The 23,555-nt window shown below is 35.9% G+C and overlaps 2 protein-coding genes and 1 long non-coding RNA gene across 3 annotated transcripts in view; 1 reads left to right on the top strand and 2 right to left on the bottom strand.

Moving 5' to 3' along the window:
* The window catches only part of LOC130429738 (uncharacterized), a 39,931-nt gene extending 20,459 nt beyond the window's left edge, over positions 1-19,472 (bottom strand). Inside the window, exon 1 of the mRNA XM_056758474.1 lies at positions 19,394-19,472. The gene's annotated coding sequence lies outside the window, so the exon portion shown is untranslated. The remainder of the gene's footprint in view (positions 1-19,393) is intronic.
* On the top strand, positions 6,020-9,827 carry LOC130429739 (CD276 antigen-like). Its single transcript, XM_056758475.1, has 4 exons — positions 6,020-6,572; positions 7,605-7,645; positions 7,750-8,061; positions 8,238-9,827. Exons 1-4 carry the CDS (start codon positions 6,562-6,564, stop codon positions 8,438-8,440), a joined length of 567 nt encoding a protein of 188 aa, XP_056614453.1. The 5' UTR covers positions 6,020-6,561; the 3' UTR covers positions 8,441-9,827.
* A 996-nt stretch (positions 19,473-20,468) lies between the features above and the next one.
* On the bottom strand, positions 20,469-22,796 carry LOC130430222 (uncharacterized). Its single transcript, XR_008907750.1, has 3 exons — positions 21,550-22,796; positions 21,188-21,306; positions 20,469-20,962 (listed from the first exon to the last, which is right to left on the bottom strand). It is a non-coding gene; the product is annotated as an uncharacterized LOC130430222 (long non-coding RNA).
* Positions 22,797-23,555: the final 759 nt, after the last annotated feature.

Raw genomic sequence — 23,555 nt, 5'->3', positions numbered from 1 at the left:
GGACACACTGGAGGGACTATGTCTCCCGACTGGCCTGGGAACGCCTCGGTGTCCCCCCGGAAAAGCTGGAGGAAGTGTCCAGGGAGAGGGAAGTCTGGGCATCCCTGCTTAGACTGCTGCCCCCGCGACCCGGCCCCGGGTAAGCGGTAGAAAATGGATGGATGGATGTTAAACAAATATATTTAGGATTTCATTCCATATGTGAGCTTTAAAATAATAATAAAAATAATCAAAAACTCATACCGAAAGTGCTTCTGGACAAGTGTTTACATCAGTCATCCTCAATTGGCGGACCACGGTCCTGATTCGGACCTTTGCTTCGTTTCATCTAGACCACGAGACAACCTTATAAACCAAATAAGATTCCATTCCCAGCGATCCCATTTTTGAACCTTTTGTTAGTGTGTAATGTTGCTGTTAGAGGATAAGTAATACCTGCAAAATGATAAAGCTCAAAGTTCAGTGCCAAGCGAGATGTTGTCTTTAACAGAATTTGATTATCAAGGATAATGTACCCAGGGTACATGATGTCAACATTCCGAGTGCTTTTAATAACCTCCGCCCAAAGGAATACGCCAAAAAATGAGCAAGGCCTTCCTTAGATAAGAGGAAAAGCCACTGGAGTAGTATTTGGTTATCAGAGAATGTAAACATTTTGACTTAGTTACGCACAAAACTCATTTCACTAGAGTTCAGCTACACACATTCTAAGATAACCGACGGTCAAATAACAGCTTCCATGACTTTAGCATCGGCTGTGAAAGCTGTTCTGTGTAATACACTGAAATTGTGTGTGTGTCTGCGCTCATACCTCTTAAAAACTTTTATGAAACTGCTGCTTGCAAATATCTCCTGGTCAATCTGCTTGTTTTATTATCCAACTCGGGTCCAAAATAAAAAGCTAAACTAACGCTTCTGTTTTTAGTGTAAATTAATATAACCAGTCTGAAGCCATTCAATCTAGTGTCATATGCCTTCCCCATAGTAGGAAACAATTGCTATCTTTAACAAAGATTGATGTTTGCACATGCACTAGCAGCCCCCCTTTACACTTTGATCGATCCGCATATTTTATCCGTGGCCTAAAGTCTCTTCGTATGATTATTAATATTTATATCATAAATCAAATATTTGAATTTCTTGAATATTTACTTTCTTAAACCCTGTTTAAAATATGGACGTCACATTAATATCACACTGTAAACAATCATTATTATTTTTGTATTGATATTTTATTTCATACACAAGAAGATCCCGTGGTAGTCAAACAAAATTATCATCAGGAAAACAGTGGCTCTTCCTGGCAACAAATAACAAAGGTTCAAGAAAACACTCCCTTCTTGCCTGAATCTTAATTGTCATATTTTCCTTAGATCAATGTAACAGGAGTGCCTGCATTTGCTTTGTGTAACAATTCATACCCAAACTGAAATTCTTTAAGACCTGGATGTTTCCATTAAAATAAAGCTCATAAGCATATCCTGTGTCCAAAATCACCCACTTCCATAACGGTAGTAGGCAAAAATGAATGAAGATGTTGAAAATAACATGCAAAACTGTAACAGGGGTGACTCATTTGAAATTTAAGTATCAAGAAATGTAGTTTTATTGTGCTTGTTTATAGCACGAATAAATAGCCTACAGGTCACATAAGAATGAAATGACAGACGTACACGAGACCGTTTTCAACTAAAAATGGTAAACTTTCTTTGCATTTTGACTGTTCATTTGTGATGTAGATGTACAGCTGTCATTTGTCTATAAAAAATACTACGCAGTTTGCTTTTAACATGATACATTCTAAAAACAGTTGTGTTAAAAACAAGACATTTTGTGTTCATTTAAGGACAAAACATTAATGTTATTCTTGTGAATGCTAGCAAAAATGAACGGACGATCAAAGTGGATCTGGATGAGCAAAAAGGCCGGGTAATGAATTATAAGCTTTGTTTGTTTTCCTGAAAGAGTCAGACCTGTCTGTTATTAAGTGCGTTTGACTTAAACCGAGGCTGCTCACGTAGACCGATAGTGTATGAAATTAACGTGTCCCAAGAGAGTTTGAAAAGCTACCTTTTTTCAATCACTCTCGCGGTGATTTAAGCAAAGAAAGTAAAGAAACTACTTTTGTGCTCAAGGTGCTTTAAGGTAAAGTATCTAGATAAATCAACTATCAGATATCATTCAGTGAAAGTCATAGGACAAAAGATTAGCACAAAAAGCTAGAATTTAACTGCTAGCTAAAGAGTGACTTGTGATGTCGGATCGCAGTTATTTCCGCGGGCAGGTGGTTCAAGTAACAAAAAATAACTTTCTGATTAATTGCGGGTGGGTTAATTAATATTAACAAGATGCGCCTCTGTCATAAGAATTAATGGGGAGGAATGAAACACTCAATATGGCCGCTCTAGTGAAGGAACTCCGCCCTCCCCTGATACAGCTCCACCGTTTCTGCTCCACCGTTTCTGCTCCACCGCTTCTGCTCCAGCGCTTCTGCTACAGTTGGTTATCTTTAAGATTTTTGTAACAGCTTGTTTACCCTCCGTGAGTTTTTCGTTCCTGTTTGGCTGTCTTTGTTATCCCCTGTATTTTACCCCATTGTGGGTTTTTGTTTTGTGTTCTTGTTCCATTTAATTAAAGTATTTTGTTATCACCTTCACTGCCTGCATTTGGGTTCTCTCACTTCCCGATTTGGTTAAAATCCTTTGGTATCGTTTGAAAAATGAATTGTAACCATTTTTCCCTCTGACGTTCTTCTTTGGTAGTTGAAATAAGACGGACTTAGTGTCACACTGTAGAACACAGGTTCTAGACATGATACACACGCATCACGAACGAACGACAGTGTTTGGGGAGGAGAAATAAGTCAATTCACGTCAGTCTTAGCCAAGCGTAGGCGGGGACTAGGTATAGTGATGTAGATACGTGGATGTACTAGTCCACGTCTCGTTTGTGTGATTCAGAGTCGACTCCCATTTTTACAAGCAAATAACTTTTTTATTTTATTTATTCACCTTCGGACTTACAACTTGTCAGACAGCTTACTTTCAAACACGGCAACATAACAGACTGCATGAAATGTCATTTTCATGATCTCATGCTACCTACTCTTTAATTCTGTGAATAACGTTTAAATGCTTACACCACGTCTACACGGGACTAGATCGGTATAGACACAGTGTTAGAGTATCAAATTATATTTGTTTCAGTAAGCTGATCCAAGGCAACATGATGCAAACATTTTTCCTTTTTTCATGCACACAATGAGCAGAATCCCAACAGAGAGTAAAACAGTAACAACAACACATACTGTTGTAACAAGCGCCGGTGTTTTTTGTGTTTTTTTATCTCCATCTTCAAGGTTTGTTTCTGTTGTATCTGTTAAACAATAAAAAGTTGAAACTAAAATGGTGTGTAGAGGTCGCATTATTTCTTGCCTTATTTTTTCAAATGTAGCCATCAAAATGAGCCACAGTTAAAACATTCTTTATAGTTCTTTTGCCTATGTAAACTTTTTTTAATTAAGAACTTTAATGTGATCGATTTGTACCCACCTTTTGGTTCAACGATGAGCTGTATGTTCTTAAAATAATCTGCTGGTGTGATTATGCAGGTGTATACGCCTTGATCAGTTTGTTTAAGCTTCTTTATTTTGATAGAGTATGTTCCATCTGCATACTGCTCAGGAAAAGATTCAAACTTTTCATCGGGTTTACTTTGTGAACTGCCTGGACTAAACTCATACACAGTGTGGGTGTGATTGTATATCCAATTCACTGCATGTACTTTATTTTTATCTGCTTTGTAAAAACAATCTAAGACAGCATTCTCTCCAACATGGCCTGTAACTGAGACCTGCAGAGACACTGAAAACAAAGAGAGGTTTAAAAATGTAGAAATACACAATTGTCCTTAGATTATATTTAGGGTATTTGCCCTTCAATTGCACCTAGTTTGTTAGTTTGTTTACCTTTGAGAAGCAACCCTGCAAACAGGTAGATAACAAGGCACCTGAAAAAGAAAAAAGACCAAACATATTTGAATATAAGGTAAAGTGGTAATGCTGCTCCAAAAAGCAAAAGATTATGTATTTTTGAACATATGCTGTCTCCATGACACAATTTGTAATGAAGACCCCTGTCTGGACCTTTTACAGTTTGCCTTTAAACAGACAGGCACAAACTTTATTATGACACTACGTTTTACAGTATTTGGAGAGAATTGATGACTAGACGAGTGCAAGTCCTAAAGTGGGTTTGTCCAAAAAGAGACACATCCCAAATGTTCAGTGCTGTGTTGACTCGACAGGGTTGAGAAGTACTAGAATAATCATGTGAAAGTAATACCTTGAACGATGCTGCAAGGCTAAGCAATAAAAGACAAACCGTGTGGGCTCGTTTCTGTGTATTTTTGTGAACGTTAATATACAACAAAGCTGATACCCTCTATGACCACACGAGGCGCAAGAACTGAAAAAGAAACTGAAACCTAAACCATATACTTTATTTGCATATATTATGTAACAAAAAAACAAGCTAAATTGAAAAACAGTCTCTAAAAATGTTTTTTTACTTAAACAATGTAAAAATCAATGTGAAATGTTTAAGAACAAACAAAGCGCATAAGGTCACTGTATTCCCAGTGTGCCTAATATAAACATATATAAATTAAACTAACGTTACATTCAACTGTTAGCGTAGTAGCATTTTTGTTCTTTTACACTTCTTACGTCAAGTCAAAGCTTTCATGATATCAAAGTTTCAACTTGGCCAGCCCGACGAATAGATAGAGGAAACAAACTAAAATGTTGATATTAAAAGCACTAAACTCTGGGAATAATCATTAATACCACAAATACTATTATATTGTTTGGTCTAGACATTCTTGCTTAGCAAGTTATGCAGATAATATAAGTTGACGATAAATAAATATCAGTGAAACCACCGCCCTAAACAGCATTTAATAGAAATAAATACACGAGACCAAATCGTAGGCTTTATAAACCAAACAAAGAAAAAACCGAAGCCTAGCTGATAAGACGTACATACCCGAAACTCATAGTGCTTTGATATTACGAAGATTTAATATAAATGGAACAAAGGACTGGAACAAAGTCCTCAGAGCGCGAGTCCGAAAACCCGGAAATGTGTTAGCATTTACTTAGCTAGCATCTCCAGTGTCGTTACCACAAATGGGTTTTAGATAAATGTCTAAAAAAAGTGTTTAGTTTAAAGAAACTCCAGGTACTTTAAACTTTTTATTCTACGACATAAAATACAGCAATAACACCCCGTTCATGACTTTTAAAAGCTTTAACGTGTCTTTAAATAGACGGTTGCTAAAAAGTGGCTAAGTGAGAGCAAGTAGGGCGAGTTCCAATCTGATGTGAACATTGCTATAGGCTACGTTCTTTGTACTGCAGGGCTTTTGGTGAGCATGTTACATGTTAGCCACTTTTCAAATGTTTGTATTATTTTGTTGAAAATAAATGCCTATAGGATCTGATATGTGATGGGAAAAGTACTCTTTGACCCAAGGCAGTTTTGAACCCAGCTCTCTAATCTTAAAGAAACTAATAACGTTACTAATGCTCTGCACAACTGGAGTAGTTAATTTACCTCAGAATTTTCCGTAATCTAATCAGATACCGGTAGATTTACACTAACATTTTTACATTTAGTCATTAAGCAAACACTTTTATCCATTAGACTTGCAGAGAGTTCAGGGAGCAATAAGGCTATAAGATACTGGTAGACAGCGTAAGTGATTTTGTGGTGTCCACCAAACAGCTTTTCGTTTTTTACATTCATTCATTGCATATCAACATACATAAAACGCAACGCACTATTGCATAAAGTGCATTAATAGAACAACATATCACAGTATTAACAGAGCTGACCAATGAAATCGCTATGTACGCGAGTCATGGCGCGGGGCGTGGTTTAAGATCAACTGGTTTGGAGGAGTTTCCTGTTTTGCGTGATGACGTTTAATGCCCTGGACAAGGGCGGTGGGCGCATGTCAAATGCGGTTTATTCACCCCTGAAGGGTACTTCAAGTAGGGACGCCTAACGAAAAGTCGTTTCAGATAGAGTGGAAATTTCATTATTTTTTTAATGCTCAATTTACCAAGCTTGTTTCGGATGGTCACGTTATTGTTCACAATTTTGCTATGACTTCCACAGTTTACTCACCAAAAGCCCTGCAGTACGAAGAACGTAGCCTATAGCAATGTTCACATCGGATTGGAACTCGCCCTACTTGTTCTCACTTAGCCACTTCTTAGCAACCGTCTATTTAAAGAGATGTTGAAGCTTTTAAAAATCATGAATGGGGTGTCATTGCTGTATTTTATGTCGTAGAATAAAAAGTTTAAAGTACCTTGAGTTTCTGTAAACGAAACACTTTTTTAAACATTTATCTAAAACCCATTTGTGGTAACGACACTGGAGATGCTAGCTAAGTAAATGCTAACACATTTCCGGGTTTTCGGACTCGCGCTCTGAGAACTTTGTTCCAGTCCTTTGTTCCATTTATATTTAATCTTCGTAATATGAAAGCACTATGAGTTTCGGGTATGTACGTCTTATCAGCTAGGCTTCGGTTTTTTCTTTGTTTGGTTTATAAAGCCTATGATTTGGGCTCATATATTTATTTCTATTAAATGCTGTTTAGGGCGGTGGTCTCACTGATATTTATTTATCGTCAACTAATATTATCTGCTTAGCTTGCTAAGCAAGAATGTCCAGACCAAACAATATAATAGTATTTGTGGTCATAATGATCATTCACTGAGTTTTAGTGCTTTAATATCAACATTTGAGTTTTTAACTTCTCTCCATTCATCGGCCTGGCCAAGTTGAAACTTTAATTTCATGAAAGCTTCGACTTGACGTAAGAAGTGTAAAAGAACAAAAATGCTACTACGCTAACAGTTGAATGTAACGTTAGATTAATTTTCATATGTTTATATTAGGCACACTAGGCAAACAGCGACCTTATGCGCTTTGTTTGTTCTTAAACATTTCACGTTGATTTTTACTTTGTTTATGTAAAAGAAACATTTTTAGAGACTGTTTTTCAATTTGGCTTATTTTTTCGTTATATAATAAATACAAATAAAGTATATGGTTTAGGTTTCAGTTTCTTTTTCAGTTCTTGCGCCTCGTGTGGTCATAGAGGGTCTCAGCTTTGTTGTATATTAACGTTCACAAACATAAACAGAAACGAGCCCACGCGGTTTGTCTTTTATTGCTTAGCCTTGCAGCATCGTTAAAGGTATTACTTTCGCATGATTATTCTAGTCCTTCACAACCCTGTCGAGTCAACACAGCACTGAACATTTGGGATGTGTCTCTTTTTGGACAAACCCACTTTAGGACTCCTCTAGTCATCATATCTCTCCAAATAATGTAAAACGTGGTGTCTTCATAAAGTTTGTGCCCATCTGTTTAAAGGCAAACTGTAAAAGGTCCAGACAGGGGTCTTCATTACAAATGGTGTCATGGAGACAGCATCTGTTAAAAAATACATGGTCTTTTGCTTTTTGGAGCAACATTACCACTTTACCTTATATTCAAATATGTTTGGTCTTTTTTCATTTTCAGGTGCCTTGTCATCTACCTGTTTGCAGGATTACTTCACAAAGGTAAACAAACTAACAAACTAGGTGCAATTGTAGGGCAAATACCCTAAATATAATCTAAGGACAGTTGTGTATTTCTACATTTTTAAACCTCTCTTTGTTTTCAGTGTCTCTGCAGGTCTCAGTTACAGGCCATGTTGGAGAGAATGCTGTCTTAGATTGTTTTTACAAAGCAGATAAAAATAAAGTACAAACAGTGAATTGGATATACAATCACACCTACACTGTCTATGAGTTTAGTCCAGGCAGTTCACAAAGTAAACCCGATGAAAAGTTTGAATCTTTTCCTGAGCAGTATGCAGATGGAACATACTCTATCAAAATAAAGAAGCTTAAACAAACTGATCAAGGCGTATACACCTGCATAATCACACCAACAGATTATTTTACGAACATACAGCTCATCGTTGAACCAAAAGGTGGGTACAAGGTGATCACATTAAAATTCTTATTTAAAAAAAGTTTACATAGGCAAAAGAACTATAAAGAATGTTTTAACTGTGGCTCATTTTGAAGGCTACATTTGAAACAATAAGGCAAGAAATATTGTGTCCTCTACACACCATTTTAATTTCAACTTTTTATCGTTTTACAGATACAACAGAAACAAACATTGAAGAAGGAGATAAAAAAACACAAAAACCATCAGAGCTTGTTACAACAGTATGTGTTGTTGTTGTTGTTGCTGTTTTACTTTTGTTTGCTGTTGGGATTCTGCTCATTGTGTGCATAAAAAAAGGATATGGAGTTCATGCTAGAAAAATGATTGCATCCTGTTGCCCTGGATCAGCTTACTAAAACAAATAGAATTTTTTACTTTAACGCTGTGTCTACACTGGATGCCGATCTAGTCCCATGTAGACGCCGTGTAAGCAATTAATGAGTTTTTCACAGAATTAACTTTTCTAAGCTGTGATGAGTTAACCAATTGCCTTTGGTTTGAAATGACTAAATTGATGCAATACAACCTAAATCGTATATACAGTCTGTGGTACTATATATTCCATATTCAGTTTACTGCTGTCTGACAAAAATTAATAAAATGAGCACGGCAAAAAGAAGAGTGATGCTAAAAGTGATGCGTTTAACAACGCATAAACAGCGAATTCTTCATCAGTATAGAACAGAATTCAGTATTTTTAAGACTGCTTTCGTCCTTTTGTTTTCAATAGCCTACATTTTCATTGTGATGGATGTAATAATAATTATTTAGCAATCCATTTGACAAGATTTGATAATCGTATTCACGGCCGACAAGGGACATGAATCCCTGTATCAGGGGAGGGCGGAGTTCCTTCACTAGAGCGGCCATATTGAGTGTTTCATTCCTCCCCATTAATTCTTATGACAGAGGCGCATCTTGTTAATATTAATTAACCCACCCGCAATTAATCAGAAAGTTATTTTTGTTACTTGAACCACCTGCCCGCGGAAATAACTGCGATCCGACATCACAAGTCACTCTTTAGCTAGCAGTTAAATTCTAGCTATTTGCGCTAATCTTCTTTCTTATGACTTTCAGTGAATGATATCTGATAGTTGATTTTACTAGATACTTTACCTTAAAGCACTTTGAGCACAAAAGTTTCTTTACTTTAAAAACACACGCTTTTGAAACACTCTTGCGACGCGTTAATTTCATACACCGATCGGTCTGTTTGAGCAGCCTTGGTATATGTCAAACGGTGGTGGGTTATAAGTCAGCTGGTGGGTGGGTGGGTTTTTAGTTGAAAACGGTCTCGTGTACGTCTGTCATTTCATTCTCATGTGACCCGTAGGCTATTTATGGGTGCTGTAAACAAGCACCACAAAACTACATTTCTTCGTACTTAAATTTCAAATGAGTCACCCCTGTTACAGTTTTACATGTTATTTTCAACATCTTCATTAATTTTTGCCTACTACCGTTATGGAAGTAGGTGATTTTGGACACAGGGTATGCTTATGAACTTTTTTTTTTATGTAAACATCCACGTCTTAAAGCATTTCAGTTTTTATATGAATTGTTACTATTACATTGATCTAAGGAAAACATGACAACTAAGAGTCAGGCAAGAAGGGAGTGTTTTCTTGCAACTTTGTTATTTGTTGCCAGGAAGTTTGACTGTTTTCCTGGTGATAATTGTGTTTGACTAGCACTTGATCTGCTTGTGTATTAAATAAAATATCAATACAAAAATAATAATTATTGTTTACAGTGTGACTTTAATGTGACATTCATATTTCACACAGGGTTTAAGAAAAGTAAATATTTTAAAAATTCAAATATTTGATTTATGATACAAATATTAATAAGCATACAAAGAGACTTTAGACTACGATAATGTATAGACTAAAAAATTTTTGTTAAAAGGGGCTTTCAGGAACAATTTCATAGTTCCAGTGGAATTTGCCGGAAGTACCTGCATTTTTTGTGTTCGCACCGCAGGAATAGGACTGAATTTTAGTTCCGGAGACCCTTTTTGGAGGAACATTGTAGCTCCATGTCCAAGGCAGGGTCTAAACCAGCAGGACAGGAACGATCCGTGACCTAAGCAAATGCTGATTGCCCAAAGTTCTGTTGTTTAGTTGATTGTCGTTGTTCGACATTTTTAAATGACGTCGCTGTCAACCGGCTTACGTAACTAAATAGTTCCTTTTGGCGAAAACTTAGTTATTGAAACGACAGCCCTCTGTACTCATTCTGGAACTTTGTTCCTGAACTTATCCGGTCGGAAAGTGCCTATAAAGCAACAAAATTGGTTCTGGGCTTGTAATCATAGGGGAACCACTTTAAGTGCTACATCGAACCATATCTTGGTGCTTCAGTGGTTCTTCAGAACCATACATGCTATCCGCATAATGAACCTTTTATGCCCCTGTATGGTTCTTTAGCGGTTCTATGTAGCACCTCAGTCATTCCAAAGAACCGCTGAAGAACCCATGAAACACCAAGATATGGTTCTATAAGTGGTTCACCTTTAATTACAAGCCATTAACCAATTTAAGTGATGTAAAGCACCTTTTTTTTCGAGTATTGATACGTTTTTATCCTACCTGTGATTTGTATAATGCATGTTTGGGTCTCAGCCCGGTTTCATCTTTGAATGTTTGCTTTGCCAGCTATCACCTGTGTCTGCACACCCTACTGACTCATCCTCATGGGGTTCCCAACCCGTCATTCACTTTAGTTTTAGAAGTACTTTATTCTGTTATTTCATTCCTTCTCACATAGACGACATCACACATAAAATGTGGCACAGCATACCCAATTCTCTCATTCAGATATTTCCACCCCTATTTAATCTTATCTTTTTATTTATTTTATGTATTACTTTTTTGTATCTGGGTAGATTGTTATTATTATTAGTATATCTCTTTTTATTCATGCGATTGATGGCCACTTTATTAGGTACAGCAACTTGCTGTAAGCACTAAACTTAAGGTATGTCTACACAGATTTGTAGAAATAACTCAAATATGGTGTTTTCAAAACATTTTCAAACAAGTTCAGCTATTATGTTCTAAAACCAAGTGTTAAGACATCAACAACTACACTTTATACAACAACTGAATATCAAAGAACAACTGAACAGAGAACCAACCGCTCGCCAACAATGAAAGTTGAGCAACCAACAGCTACGATTCATAAGAAGGCGAGTACATTGAAACCAACACCTGAAATTTCCAAACTGTTTAGACTTTCATTTGCTTGAATATCATATTTATTATTAACTATTACTTTTCAATCTCTGCGCTTTCAATAGGCCAATTAGTGTTGTCATTTTGTAAGGCTGAATCCTCCGGAGGTCGCATTCGAAGGCTACTATGTCATTGAGACTGTCTGGTTTCCATACTAACAAGTAAGACACTCCGAATGCACCCTTCAAATGCAACTTTCTTTCACAGGAGGATAAATGTGGTGTATCCTTTCTGCTATAGCTGTATTTTCTTTGGATTAAGTAGAAATAGTAGTTAGATGCTATTGGTAATTATAAATAGTGGCAGATAACGTTACTATTTGCACCTCCGTATTGTTGTGCATTAAACATTGTGCAATAATAACAGAGTGTAATTCATTATATTTATTACAAACTATTAAAATGATGGGAACTTATTGAGATATTAATGTCTTACACCAGTCGCGATCGTTGCCTCCTGCCTGCAGCAGGCACGTATTTTGACATGACGAGCCATACACATGATGGGCTAAATGAATAGTTCTGCCATGAAACTCTAGGTGGCGCAGTCTGAAAGTCTAAACCTATCTAACATAATAACTACTACACGCTGAAGTGATTGGTTCCCTCCGTATCAGCAGCCAATGAGCTTGCTGCTCTATGTTTAAATACTACCATGCTTATCCGAGAGTTGTCATGACAGAAATGCATGTTTTGCCGAGCTTCATATTACTGCTTCCCCTGAAGAGGATTAATGGATCGCCACTGGCTTACACCTACCCCTAACCTTACCCTAAACTTTTAAGTCTTAAATTAATTTTATTGAAATATAAAATACCTTTATGATCTGTTATGTGATAGAAAAAGTTGAAAGAGCATTTTTAGCAGGAGGCAGATTCGAACCACAGTCTCCAGTGCCAAAGCTATACATATCGTTCCCTCGATCGAAACCCTGTGCATTTTCCCCATGGACTTTTGGAAGATCGCAAAAAATAAGCTCTGTGATTAACAAAGGTTTATGATGTTTACAGGTTTTGTCTATCAAGATAATCTTTACAAATTAATGCCACATTTGTTACTTTTGAAGACGAAATACAATAGGCAGAAGTAAAAATGCTTACAGCATGACTAAACTACCAGACTAAACTTAAGGTCGCATCCTACAACTCCTTCAAACTTTATAAAAAATGTGTTCCCTGATAAGTAGTAGCTCCGTGAATGAATCAGCATCTACGTTTTAAGAGATTTTTGCCCATGTTGCATTATTTGTGACTCCACTAAAGAATTGAGAAGGGTCTGGCTGCAGACCAGATGCACTCTCAGGCCAGATGCACTGTCAGCGGCGCATGCGCACTCCGACACATGCAGTCTCAGCCGCGCATGCGCACTCAAACAAACGCACTGTCAGACAAGTGTGTGAATTAAATGCACCTACAGGCCAATTATAGTATTTTTAAGCCAATTTAAGTATATTTATTAAATATTCAATTTATTTATTCTCATACAAGATTAAGTCGAAGTAAAAGTGTTATTATGAATTATTTGACAAATATAATCGAAAATGTTCTTTAACATTATCAGACGAATGTTGTAAGTATATTGATTTCATTCATACAGTATTAGATAGATGTAAAGTATCGTTTTAATATATAAGGATTTAATATATAACGATTCACTCAGCTCACGATGCGATTTATTCAAGATTTATTTTTACAAAATGAACAACTTCCCTTGTATTATTTCTAAAATGCTTCACGTTTCTTTGTATAATAAATTATGTTTTATTTCAAACAACAAAACTAACCTACAATATTAAAACAAATTAATATTAGAACAATTATTTTTATATAAACAAACTATATATATAAACTATAATATATATATATATATATATATATATATATATAGTATGTCTATATAATAAAACTTTATCATTAAACCATTGATTAACAAGCACCTGTTTATTGTAGAATGAGACATTTATGTATATATGTGAGTTTGTTTATAATTTTAGGGTGGAAGAATACGTGTACAAGAAAAGGTTTTATTTAGTTATGTATTTTCATTATTAGTGCAGATGCCCATTAATGTATTTCAGCTATAATTATAATAAATACCTGGCCTTGAACTGAACCACCAGTATTCACGGTACTCTTAAAAAGCAGTAACCTTCACATTTTATTAATAGAATCTTACAGTTCACCTCGTGAAAGACGTTAGAGCGTGCATGTGACGAGTGCGCATGCGCGGCTGACAGTGCATGTGTCTGACAGTGCATCTCGTCTGCAGCCAGATGCTATTGAAAGAATTTGAACAGTCATAGTGAATCGCGTCCCAATAAGGTGCATCAGTTTTTGGGGTCCCCCGGAAACACTTCCGTTGTCGCCTGTGCAGTTTGCAGCGCGTTTCTGTATTTGTTTGTGTTGTGAGAATTTGCAGCGCGTTTCTGTGTTTGTTTGTGTTTCGAGTATTTGCAGAGCATGTGTCGTCAAACTAATGAAGATGCTTTCTGAATTTGCTTGTGTTTTTTTGTGTTTGCTTGTGTTTTCTTCTGTTGCAGCGCAGTGACACCTAGCGGCCAACGTAAATAGGCTGCAGTACATACTTTAATGGCATGGTATGAGAAGTCGAATTGGGACGCAGCTTTTGTCTTCTATCTTTGCGTTCGCCCTCGAGTGGTCAGACAGGATCTCAGTTTCATTTTATTTTCAAGTTTACAGAAGAACACGGAGAGAACGGAAGATTTTACTTTAAAAAAGCACTGTCAGGATTCACTAAATATACGCAGTGAAACATGTGGTTGCCTATAGTTGTTTTTGTGATTGTCCTTTTTGCATATGAATCGAGTGTACGCATCTATTCAATTAGATGTGATTCTTATCGGAAGAAACTCATCACATTAGTTAATAAGTTTTAAATCATTTTGGTCTTTTTCTTTCTGCAGGTGCCTTATCAACCTAAAGGTAAGCAAAGCAACAAACTAACTACGTTTTAAAGACAAATACTTAATTATGGTCTAAGGACAAGTTGTGTATTTTTAAACCTGCCTTTGATTTCAGTGTCTCTGGAGGTCTCGGTTACAGGCTATGTTGGTGACCCTGCTGTCTTACCTTGTTCTTCCACAGAAGATTAAAATAATGCACAAGAAGTGAATTGGAAGTACAGTCACAAAAACATTGTGTATAAGTTTAGTCCAGAAAGTAATACGGACAAATTTATTGTTTAACTTTTTGTTGTTGTGATTGTGATCATTCTGTACTTAAAAAAGTATATGCAGGTCCCATTAAAGCAATTTATGCATCCTGTTTTACTATCCATTCAGATAATAAAAAAATGGAATCTCTAACTTTAAGCAATTAATGCCAGTGCTATTCAAATAATTAACTTATTTTTTTCTAAGCCATTGCAGGACTTTCTCAATGTTGTTGGACTGCTTGTAGTTATTGTAACAGGTTCTGAACATTGCACTGTAAGGAGGATGTGGTGTAATGTTAATATTCTGCTTTACATTGTGCCTTTTATTAACAATTTATCACAGCTTATCGTATTTACATATCAGATTTTTTTTCTGTTTTTATAAAAGAATGTTGGTGTAATGTGTGTGCTGTTGTACTGCCACACTTACAAAACACTTTTTCAGCTGGTATGACAATAATTTGGGTTTAGGTTTTTTATAAGTTTATGTGGTAACTAAATGTATTTGTTTGTTACCTGACTCAAGATGTAAACCCTTATCTGTTGACTGGACTTTTGTGTTTTACTTTGTATGGGTGTGCAGAATATGTTGCACAAAAGAACCACCAGGGGAAGCCAAAGAGAAAACATATCAGGAATAATGCTCATGTGAAAGAATATTTAAAACAAAGGCAGTAAATTACAAAAGACTAAGATTTTTACAATATACATCTTTTTTCATGTTTCTAATGTTGTGTAGCTAATCTTATCACATCAATATCTTAATGCAGTTAATAATGTATTATTTTCAAATGCTATTAGATTATTAATGATAATCTTAACTCTATAATTTACCTTATTAGTAAGTTTATTAATTTTTTATTTAGCCATGTAGTGGAAGCACTGTTGAGCTTGTGCAGAAGCAGCAGCTTTTGCCAGAGGGGAACTGGAATCCCCTGGTTGGGCCTGGTTTCTCCTGAGTTTTATTTCTCGACTGGAGTTTTGGTTCCCCGCCACCGTTTGCTTACTGTTTTGCACTATTTGGCTGGCCGGGGGGGCTGCTTTAGAATTCAGAAGTTTTACATAATTAATATTGCATATAGAAATGTATAGTCCGTTTAATATTTGACCTGTGTTTCTCTCTCCTTTATCGTACCTTCGTTCTTTCAAGGTGAGTGCATGCGTGTCTGTCTGTGTGTGTGTGCGCGCATGCTTGTCTGTGTGTCTGTGTGTGTTTGTGTGTCTATGGCGACATGTGTAAGTATGTGTGCATATTGTGTGTGTGTCTGTCTTCTGTGTTTTCACCTTTTTCTTGTTTTTACAGGTATATAACTTTAGTTGTTCTGTTTATAGTCAATATGTCTCTGCAGCTGCTTTGCAACAATGGATTTTTTTTAAAGCTCTATATAAATAATGTTGAGTTGAGAGTTGAGTATTAAATAAAGATGACTGCGCATTGGACAATTGTTTCAAAGAACAAAACCATGTTGTGGATAGAATCCTATATACAAATCCAGATCTCAACACAGCTTGTTGTACCCCTGACTGGAACTATACTGTAAGTGACTGAACATGGATCTTTGCTGAAAATTTTAAGGGGATCTTTTTACCCTCAAAAATAGAAATAACTCACTTTCATTGTATCTCTACACAGCCACTTGTTACCAGAAAGAGCAAAGAGCCGCTTATTCCCATTCCAAAACAAACTTCTCCTGAGGGCAGAGAGCTGGTATAAAGAAATTGTCCATATGTGATTGGATGATTGGCAATGATTGGTTAAATGGTGGAAAGAGCTTGAGCAACATAGTAATATAAGGAGAGTTAAAGTAAACACAGAAGAACACAGTTTTAAATGCTAAAATTCAATTTAATGCAAAATGTAAAATACATGTAAAAACTATGATAATGAATACAGAAAAATTCTTCATAATAATACAGTATATTGTGCCCTATTTTACAGATTTTTTTTAGTGTAGGTCTGATATTATTGTTTAATCTGTCTTAGAGTAAGTGTGTTTTTATAGTCTACAGCAGGGATCCCTAAACTTGTTCCTGGACACAAAGGGCCGGTGTCCTGCAGAGTTTAGCTCCAACTGCCTCAAAAAACCCTGCCAGCAAGTTTCTGCTGTGCCTAGTGAGACCTGTTTAGCTGCTTCAGGTGTGTTTGATTAGGGTTGAAGCTAAACCCTGCAGGACATCGGCCCTCCAGGACCAAACCTGGGGCAGAGGTGTAAAGAGAACCTGAAAACCATACTTAAGTAAAAGTACAGATACCTTGCAGCGAAAGATACTCTATTACAAGTTACAAGTCACCAATTCCAAAACGACTTCAGTAAAAGTATCTGATATTAACAGGATTATACTCGTACTGAATGTAGGCTCAATAAGCACTAGTCCTCAACACTCAAAGATACTGTATGTCACTGAAAAACAAGAAACAGTTGATTCTTGAGGAGAGAAATCGCTTTTATTGCTTTTATAACGTTGGACCAGTGTCATTGGAAAGCTTTTTAGTAGTCATATTTTATAGCCCATGTTATATATGTTTTTTGTGACTTCATTGGAAAGATAAAAAAAGTACTATATTCTAATTCATTCTATTATTGATGATTGAATCGATTTTATTTTTTTCTAATCTAGATTGTAGTTTTCTTCACCTACATTAACATTTATCTTACTATTGGGTTTCTTTTTTTCTACTTGATTCTCATAAAGATGAAACAGTAATTCAGGGTGCACCTGTCACAATGTTGTGGGACTAGTTTTAGTGGTTTAAGCAGATTTCATTCATAATTTGGATGAAAGCTGTACCGCAAAACAATGACATGAAACCCCAGAGAGATCCCTTAGGGCGTAAACAGACTGGTGAACAATTTAATTGGTCTCTAAGCACTGGGTTCTAAACGCCAACATTATTTGTCTGGTGTCCTGACAGATGTCCTGATTTTATCTGCACGCAAATGCTGGGATTAACAATTTGATTTTCATGAAGCGTGGAATAAATCTGTGCCTTGACTACTAAGCCTGTGGATATTCTATTGTTCTCATTGGGAATCTGAGGACACTCCCTACTGCACTTAACTTACATTTACTGTCCACTAGATGGCAGGTTGAGTTGATATCATGCTGACATACATCGTTCCAGAATATTTAGGAAACCGTTGATCTGAGGATTTTCACAAAGAATCTTCTTTTTGGTTCACAGAGAATGGGAAGAAAGAAAACTGAATATGTAGTAAAGAACTGTTATCTGAGTGAAAATGCCTCGTTGATGTCAAAGGAAGCTCAAGCTGAAAAAAGAGGAAAGTGAACAGAACCTTCTTGACGGCAGTTCTGAAAGCAAAAGGGGTCCATCCAGATACTCACATTGTGTTGCTAGTGAAGTGACTGTGAGTGTATTTATGTGCAAATAACACAACAGGAAGACATACAGGTATTCCTCCATCCGTCTCCAAAAAGATTTTTGTCAAACAAGAAGAATTCGAGAATGTAAAAGAACACGGGAGATGTAAACAGTAAACTTAATGGAAATCTGCAATAATTCAACTTTCCTCATAGTTTATAGACTTACCTTAAATTAAACTGTAAGACTGTGAGCCTATATTTTAAGCATTTATTTATTCTGCTGAATCTATGCATACTTTGTTTATTTAGTATCGGTCAATATATGTATAGGCCTATATCTGCAGTATATTTAGTGTATACTGTATTAATCTATGTCACCTGTGTAACATTGTTTTATTAACAGAGTTTAATGTGGACTTTCATTTCTTCCTGTTTCCTGTTTGATTTTGTAGTCCTTTGTAGTTTTCTGTTAATTATTGCCCCAGGTGTTTCTTGTGCTCTTGTTTTCCCAGTGTATTTAAGCCCTTGTGTTTCATTTGTTGGTTGTCAGTCATTTTGCATGTTTCCTCTTGTCTCTATTTTCAGATTATGACCTTGTTTGTTTTGTTTTATCTTATCTTATCAGATCTTTAACTGCATGTGATTCAGCTTCTCTGCCTGGTTACTCTGCCCAATTGTTACAGCAGTACATTACATTAGAACATTACATTTGTAAGGTTTTGTCGTCTGAACTTTGATCATTCCAAAGTATATGTGTTTAAATAAACAGGTCAGGGCTGTCAGATTGTCAGAACAAGGTTATCGTGTCTAACAAAATCACAAGAACAGAGTTAGAGAGAGATTTGGTAACCATTGTGACACATTTTTTAATGGCTATTAAATAGTTTATTACAAATGCACACAATAGTCATCATGGTCTTTTTTAATATTAGGGTTATTGTTAATTATTTTATGTCACTTCTAATACAGACATTAGTATAGTCTTATGTAACAAATGTGATTGATGCATCAAAAATGTAAAGCTTGTTTTTAAGGAGTGGAGTGTGATCTTAAAGTTCTCATCATTGTACGTCATTTCGGAATTCAACAATCACGTCAAACATCTAAACTTACCTGTTTAAATAATAGCCAAGGCTATAGCCTACACTAAACATATTAACAAGAACATAATTACCCCCTTAACCCAAAAATAATATTGCTTATGTTTAGACCGACAGTTTATTTTATGTCACATCTGTTCCGTCAGATTTAAGAGAGTGGCTATTACTCGAAAACATTTCAAACATACATTTTCCATATTTACTGAATATTTACAGTAGACTATGTTTTTTCTTCTATGAATGATTTTTTATTTACATTTAGTGGTTGTTTGGTTATCGCCCTTAATATCTACGGAGCAATAAATATAATATAAATAAACCAATAAATTCCTCAATTACTGAACAATTCCATGACTACGGTAAAAAGTCTTAAATGGTTTACACAAGTTATAACAGTTGATCATTACTAGTGTCGACACCTGTTGTGATCCCAAGAGAAGTAATATTAATAGTTATTTAGTCGTGTTACGCACCTTTATAGCGCTGTATTCACGGGGGCTTTAAACGGCTTCGCAGAAGATAATCCATATTTTCTTCATTCATGTTCGTTCCGTTCCTCATACAGGAATGACAACACTAAACAGCTGAAATAATAAACGAAAGTTAAGGGAGTTATGGGAGGAGCTTTTTACAGTCAATCGCGTCAATCATTATCGTTTCTCACTGCTGAGAGTAATCACCACCACCATACAGTATCAGCTTCATGTCATATTAACCTCAAACATTCCATCATTTACTGATTTATAAACGTTGAATGATATTCCAGTTTTCACCTTTAGTTCGTCATTTTTATCATTTGTCAATAGTCTCGTGCTTCTTTGAGCTTGGGAAACAACCGACATCAACCTGAATTCAGTCTGTTTATTTGCAAATGTAAACTAATTTGGCTTTATGCAAAATACTGTGGGCTGTAGATATACTGCATATTCTGTCTTTTAACATTACAACACCCTAGAGCTGAAATAGGCCTATGTAGAATCTCCAGTAAGAATGAATATTGAAAATTCCACAGCATATCAACCTATCAATTTTTTAATCATTATGCCTTCATCTAATCTTTGACTTTGGAACTTGTCTGCTGATGTCAATGAGAATTGACTTTGGTGAATGGCTATTCAATGTTTGTCTTGTGACCCATTGATCTACAATCTGTTATTCTCTTCTTTTGTAAAAGTAAATCAAACACAGTGACTTTGTGATAATCTCACTCTCAAACTTTACAGTGCACAGTTTAAAGCAACCTTTTAGCCCAAAATGTACTGGATATTGCAGAATGAAGGTCAGCGTTATACAGAAATTTGGTGTTAACTGAAAAATTTGAATGTGTGCTATGAGAACAAGGTTATTAAGAGTTAGTATCATCTCTGCTTTACATCTGTATTTAAAAAAAATACTGTTTTTACTGCACATGCTCCATACTTTAGGTTCCATTGAGAACAAATCATTATTAAGTTCAAGCAAAATGAGATTTTCCAATACCAAATACCAATAATAAAAAATAACCCTAAATATAAATTTAAAAGGTTATAGGTTACACTGTAAAAAAAATCCTGTAAAATTTACAGTAAACTACTGGCAGCAGGGTTGCCAGCCAGTTACTGTAAATTGTACAGCCACAGTACTGTAATTTAATTTACAGCCATTTACTGTAATTGCAGAATACAGGAAAAACTGTAATTTTGAATAGCAACAGTATAATGCTGTATTTTTTACAGCAAATTGCTTGATTTTAATTTACTTTATTTAGAAGAAATACATAAATCACTGTATATCCAGTATGTTTTGCATACTGGATATACAGTGTTTATTTTTTTTTAATTGATACAAAAATACATTACAGACAAATTGTGTACGTTGTTGTACATGAAATAATTTTATTCAGTAAGAACTTCATAGTATCCAACATGGCTCTTTAAACATTCATGTTTAAACAACACGTTAACCAACATTACCATCATGAAACAACATTGCAAAACAAGGCCCAAGTGAGTCTGTAAAACGGTCCACATCTTGATCCATCAGAGCACAACAAGTAGCTGGAACTATGGAAATGAAACAAGAGAATAATGTTAGATATTCAATTTATAGTCAGAGAAAAACAGAGGACAACATCTACAGTCAGAGAATAATAAAATGATGTAATTCAATGATGAGATCTGTGTGTGTGTGTGTGTGTGTGTGTGTGTGTGTGTGTGTGTGTGTGTGTGTGTGTGCGTGTGTCTGTGTGTGTGTGTGTGTGTGTGTGTGTGTGTGTGTGTGCTTCTTACTTTTCATCAATTACACTGAATATTCATCATTGTGTTTAGAAGAGCGGCGACATGTGGGTTCACTGCAACCTGTTTCTTCTGTATCCTGGCATTTTAGATGACGCTTCTTGTTCCACTCTCTGGATTAATATCCACAAAGAGTCAGGAAAAACTAAATGTTATATATTAAATGTACAAAATATATTATATTAAAACACATGAATTAAATCATCAGCTTGCTAGTGTTAAATAGGGGAGACTTCTAAATAATTTGCCCAAAAAAATTGCATCTCTCGTTGAGAAATATTGTTTTAAAGGTCTTAACAGGTATATAACATTAACATATCTACAAAAAGCAGGTAAGGAAGTTGTTCAATTAATACCTTTCATTGGACTCCAAGTACATGCTGCCCCATCCTGGTACTCAAGATTGAATATGTAACATGCTATGAACAGAGTGGGAAGGCCAGACATGAAGCTGTGCTGAGCACCGTCACACACAACCTAACCTTCAGTAGTCAGTATCCAGTGGCCTGCATAGCAAAGTGTGTCCTAAAACAAACAATTATACATGTGACAATAGTAATAGTTAATAGTGACTATACAATTATCTTTAAGCATTTTACATTTTAACTACATTTTAGTATAAGTGACTCTACAAACAAACTCTAAGCAAATTAAACAGAGTAACTTACACTTAAAACCGTACTTATACAGAAATGTAATCCAACTAACGTTAGGGATGTCACGGTCAAGAAATTGTCACACTAGTATTTTGTAACGGGTCTCACTCCCACCCTCCAACGGTCCTATTTGGGAGACAGGCCTGCTATACAATGAGGGTGTCGCTAACGTCTTTTGCTCAAGCTCTCAGCTGGCCTCCGATACATAAACTGTATATCTAGATGGTTACGTACATTAATCACTTTACCGGGCTATCCTCCGTGAACATCGACTTACCTCAAGCTATGGTGACTCATTTTAATTTGGGCGCTCGATTTAACGGATAACTGCATTTGCAAATTTGAATTACACCACAAAATAATCACGAGCGAGTGTGGTATCCCAACTGTCGAAGCATGTAACTTTTACCGAGTCTACGGCGGGCGCGATGTTCAACATTAAAAAAACAACCGTCAACTTACTAATACAATGAACTGTAGCTCGTCACATACCGCCTTCACTCCTGGTGTGAACAAAAACTCTAAATAACATGAACAACTTCTGTCCTCAGGTGCTATAGCGACGGAGAATGTTTGAAATCTTACCGCGACGGCGCTGCTGAAACCCCGCAAGACTCCTTCGGTCCCCGCGGATGGAGGTTGAATCCGGGGTTAGCAATATGAACCGCGAATTTAGATACCTCTATATAAAGTTACCAGTATGATAGTTACCAAATATGGAAAAAAAATACGTGATAAATTACCACAGGTGTGAATCATTCATTTTGCGCACTACCCCAATCTCGACTGTTGAAAATCATCCCGCCATTGTAGATTTGAAATTTACAGCAATATTCTGTACATTGAGTTAATCCGTCACGTGACCCCAGAATGCATTGCACTTTACAGCAATATTCTGTATTATTTAAAATACAGTCAGCTTCTGTAAAATAACGCTGTAGTTTTTACAGCAATTCGTTACAGTGTATACTAAGACAACTATAGTTTTGGTTACTGGTTTTCACAAATATATATACGCTTTTTTCTTCATAAAATGCATTGTATAAAATGCCAAAGATTTTTTTTATACCTACCCCCCAGACAGACTTGTTTGACCAGATAACATGTTAATGACAACAGCTGACATGTAAACTGGTGTCCATAGAGACCAAGTTATTTGTTTTTTGGGTTTGTTCATATGGTGACTCAAATCTACCACTATTGTAAGGTAACCACTGTGCCTTTTCTTTTGAGAAAATGGTCAATAAGGTCGTCTGCCAATTGTGGCAAAGCACATTCGACATTCTTAAAGTACCTTTAGAGTCACTGCGTTTTATGTAGTCTCATACAGGGCAAATAATAAATAAGAACAAACCTTCTGGACAAACAATATCCATCTAAACATGCAGCACTTTGGGCTAATGACTTTAAATCACCTTTAATAACATTAAAGACACTTTCAAACCCAGAGAAAGATGACTTGTAAAGTAGAAATTTGCAAAGCAAATTCATGATGCAAATAAAATACCTTCACTCTGTTTCCTCTTTCACTTTTCCAACTGGATGTTCTGCATTCTTATTGTCTGTCTGACCTGGTATCATCACAAGTTCAATTGAGATGAGTGAAATGTACAGTATATGCTTTTGGTGATACAAAAACTCTTTAATCTGTTGTTACAGAGACTGCAAATGTTTTAATTATGGTGTACCTTTGAACATTAAATAAA

Source organism: Triplophysa dalaica, chromosome 10 (assembly GCF_015846415.1).
Source record: "Triplophysa dalaica isolate WHDGS20190420 chromosome 10, ASM1584641v1, whole genome shotgun sequence".
Lineage (NCBI taxonomy): Eukaryota > Metazoa > Chordata > Actinopteri > Cypriniformes > Nemacheilidae > Triplophysa > Triplophysa dalaica.
This window is presented reverse-complemented; position numbering and strand designations above follow the sequence as displayed.

Bases quoted from the DNA above. Each gene is read 5' to 3' on its own strand.
- LOC130429739 (XM_056758475.1), top strand. The intron at 7,646-7,749 runs GTAAACAAACTA...CTTTGTTTTCAG, and splicing joins TGCAGGATTACTTCACAAAG to TGTCTCTGCAGGTCTCAGTT. The intron at 8,062-8,237 runs GTGGGTACAAGG...ATCGTTTTACAG, and splicing joins GCTCATCGTTGAACCAAAAG to ATACAACAGAAACAAACATT.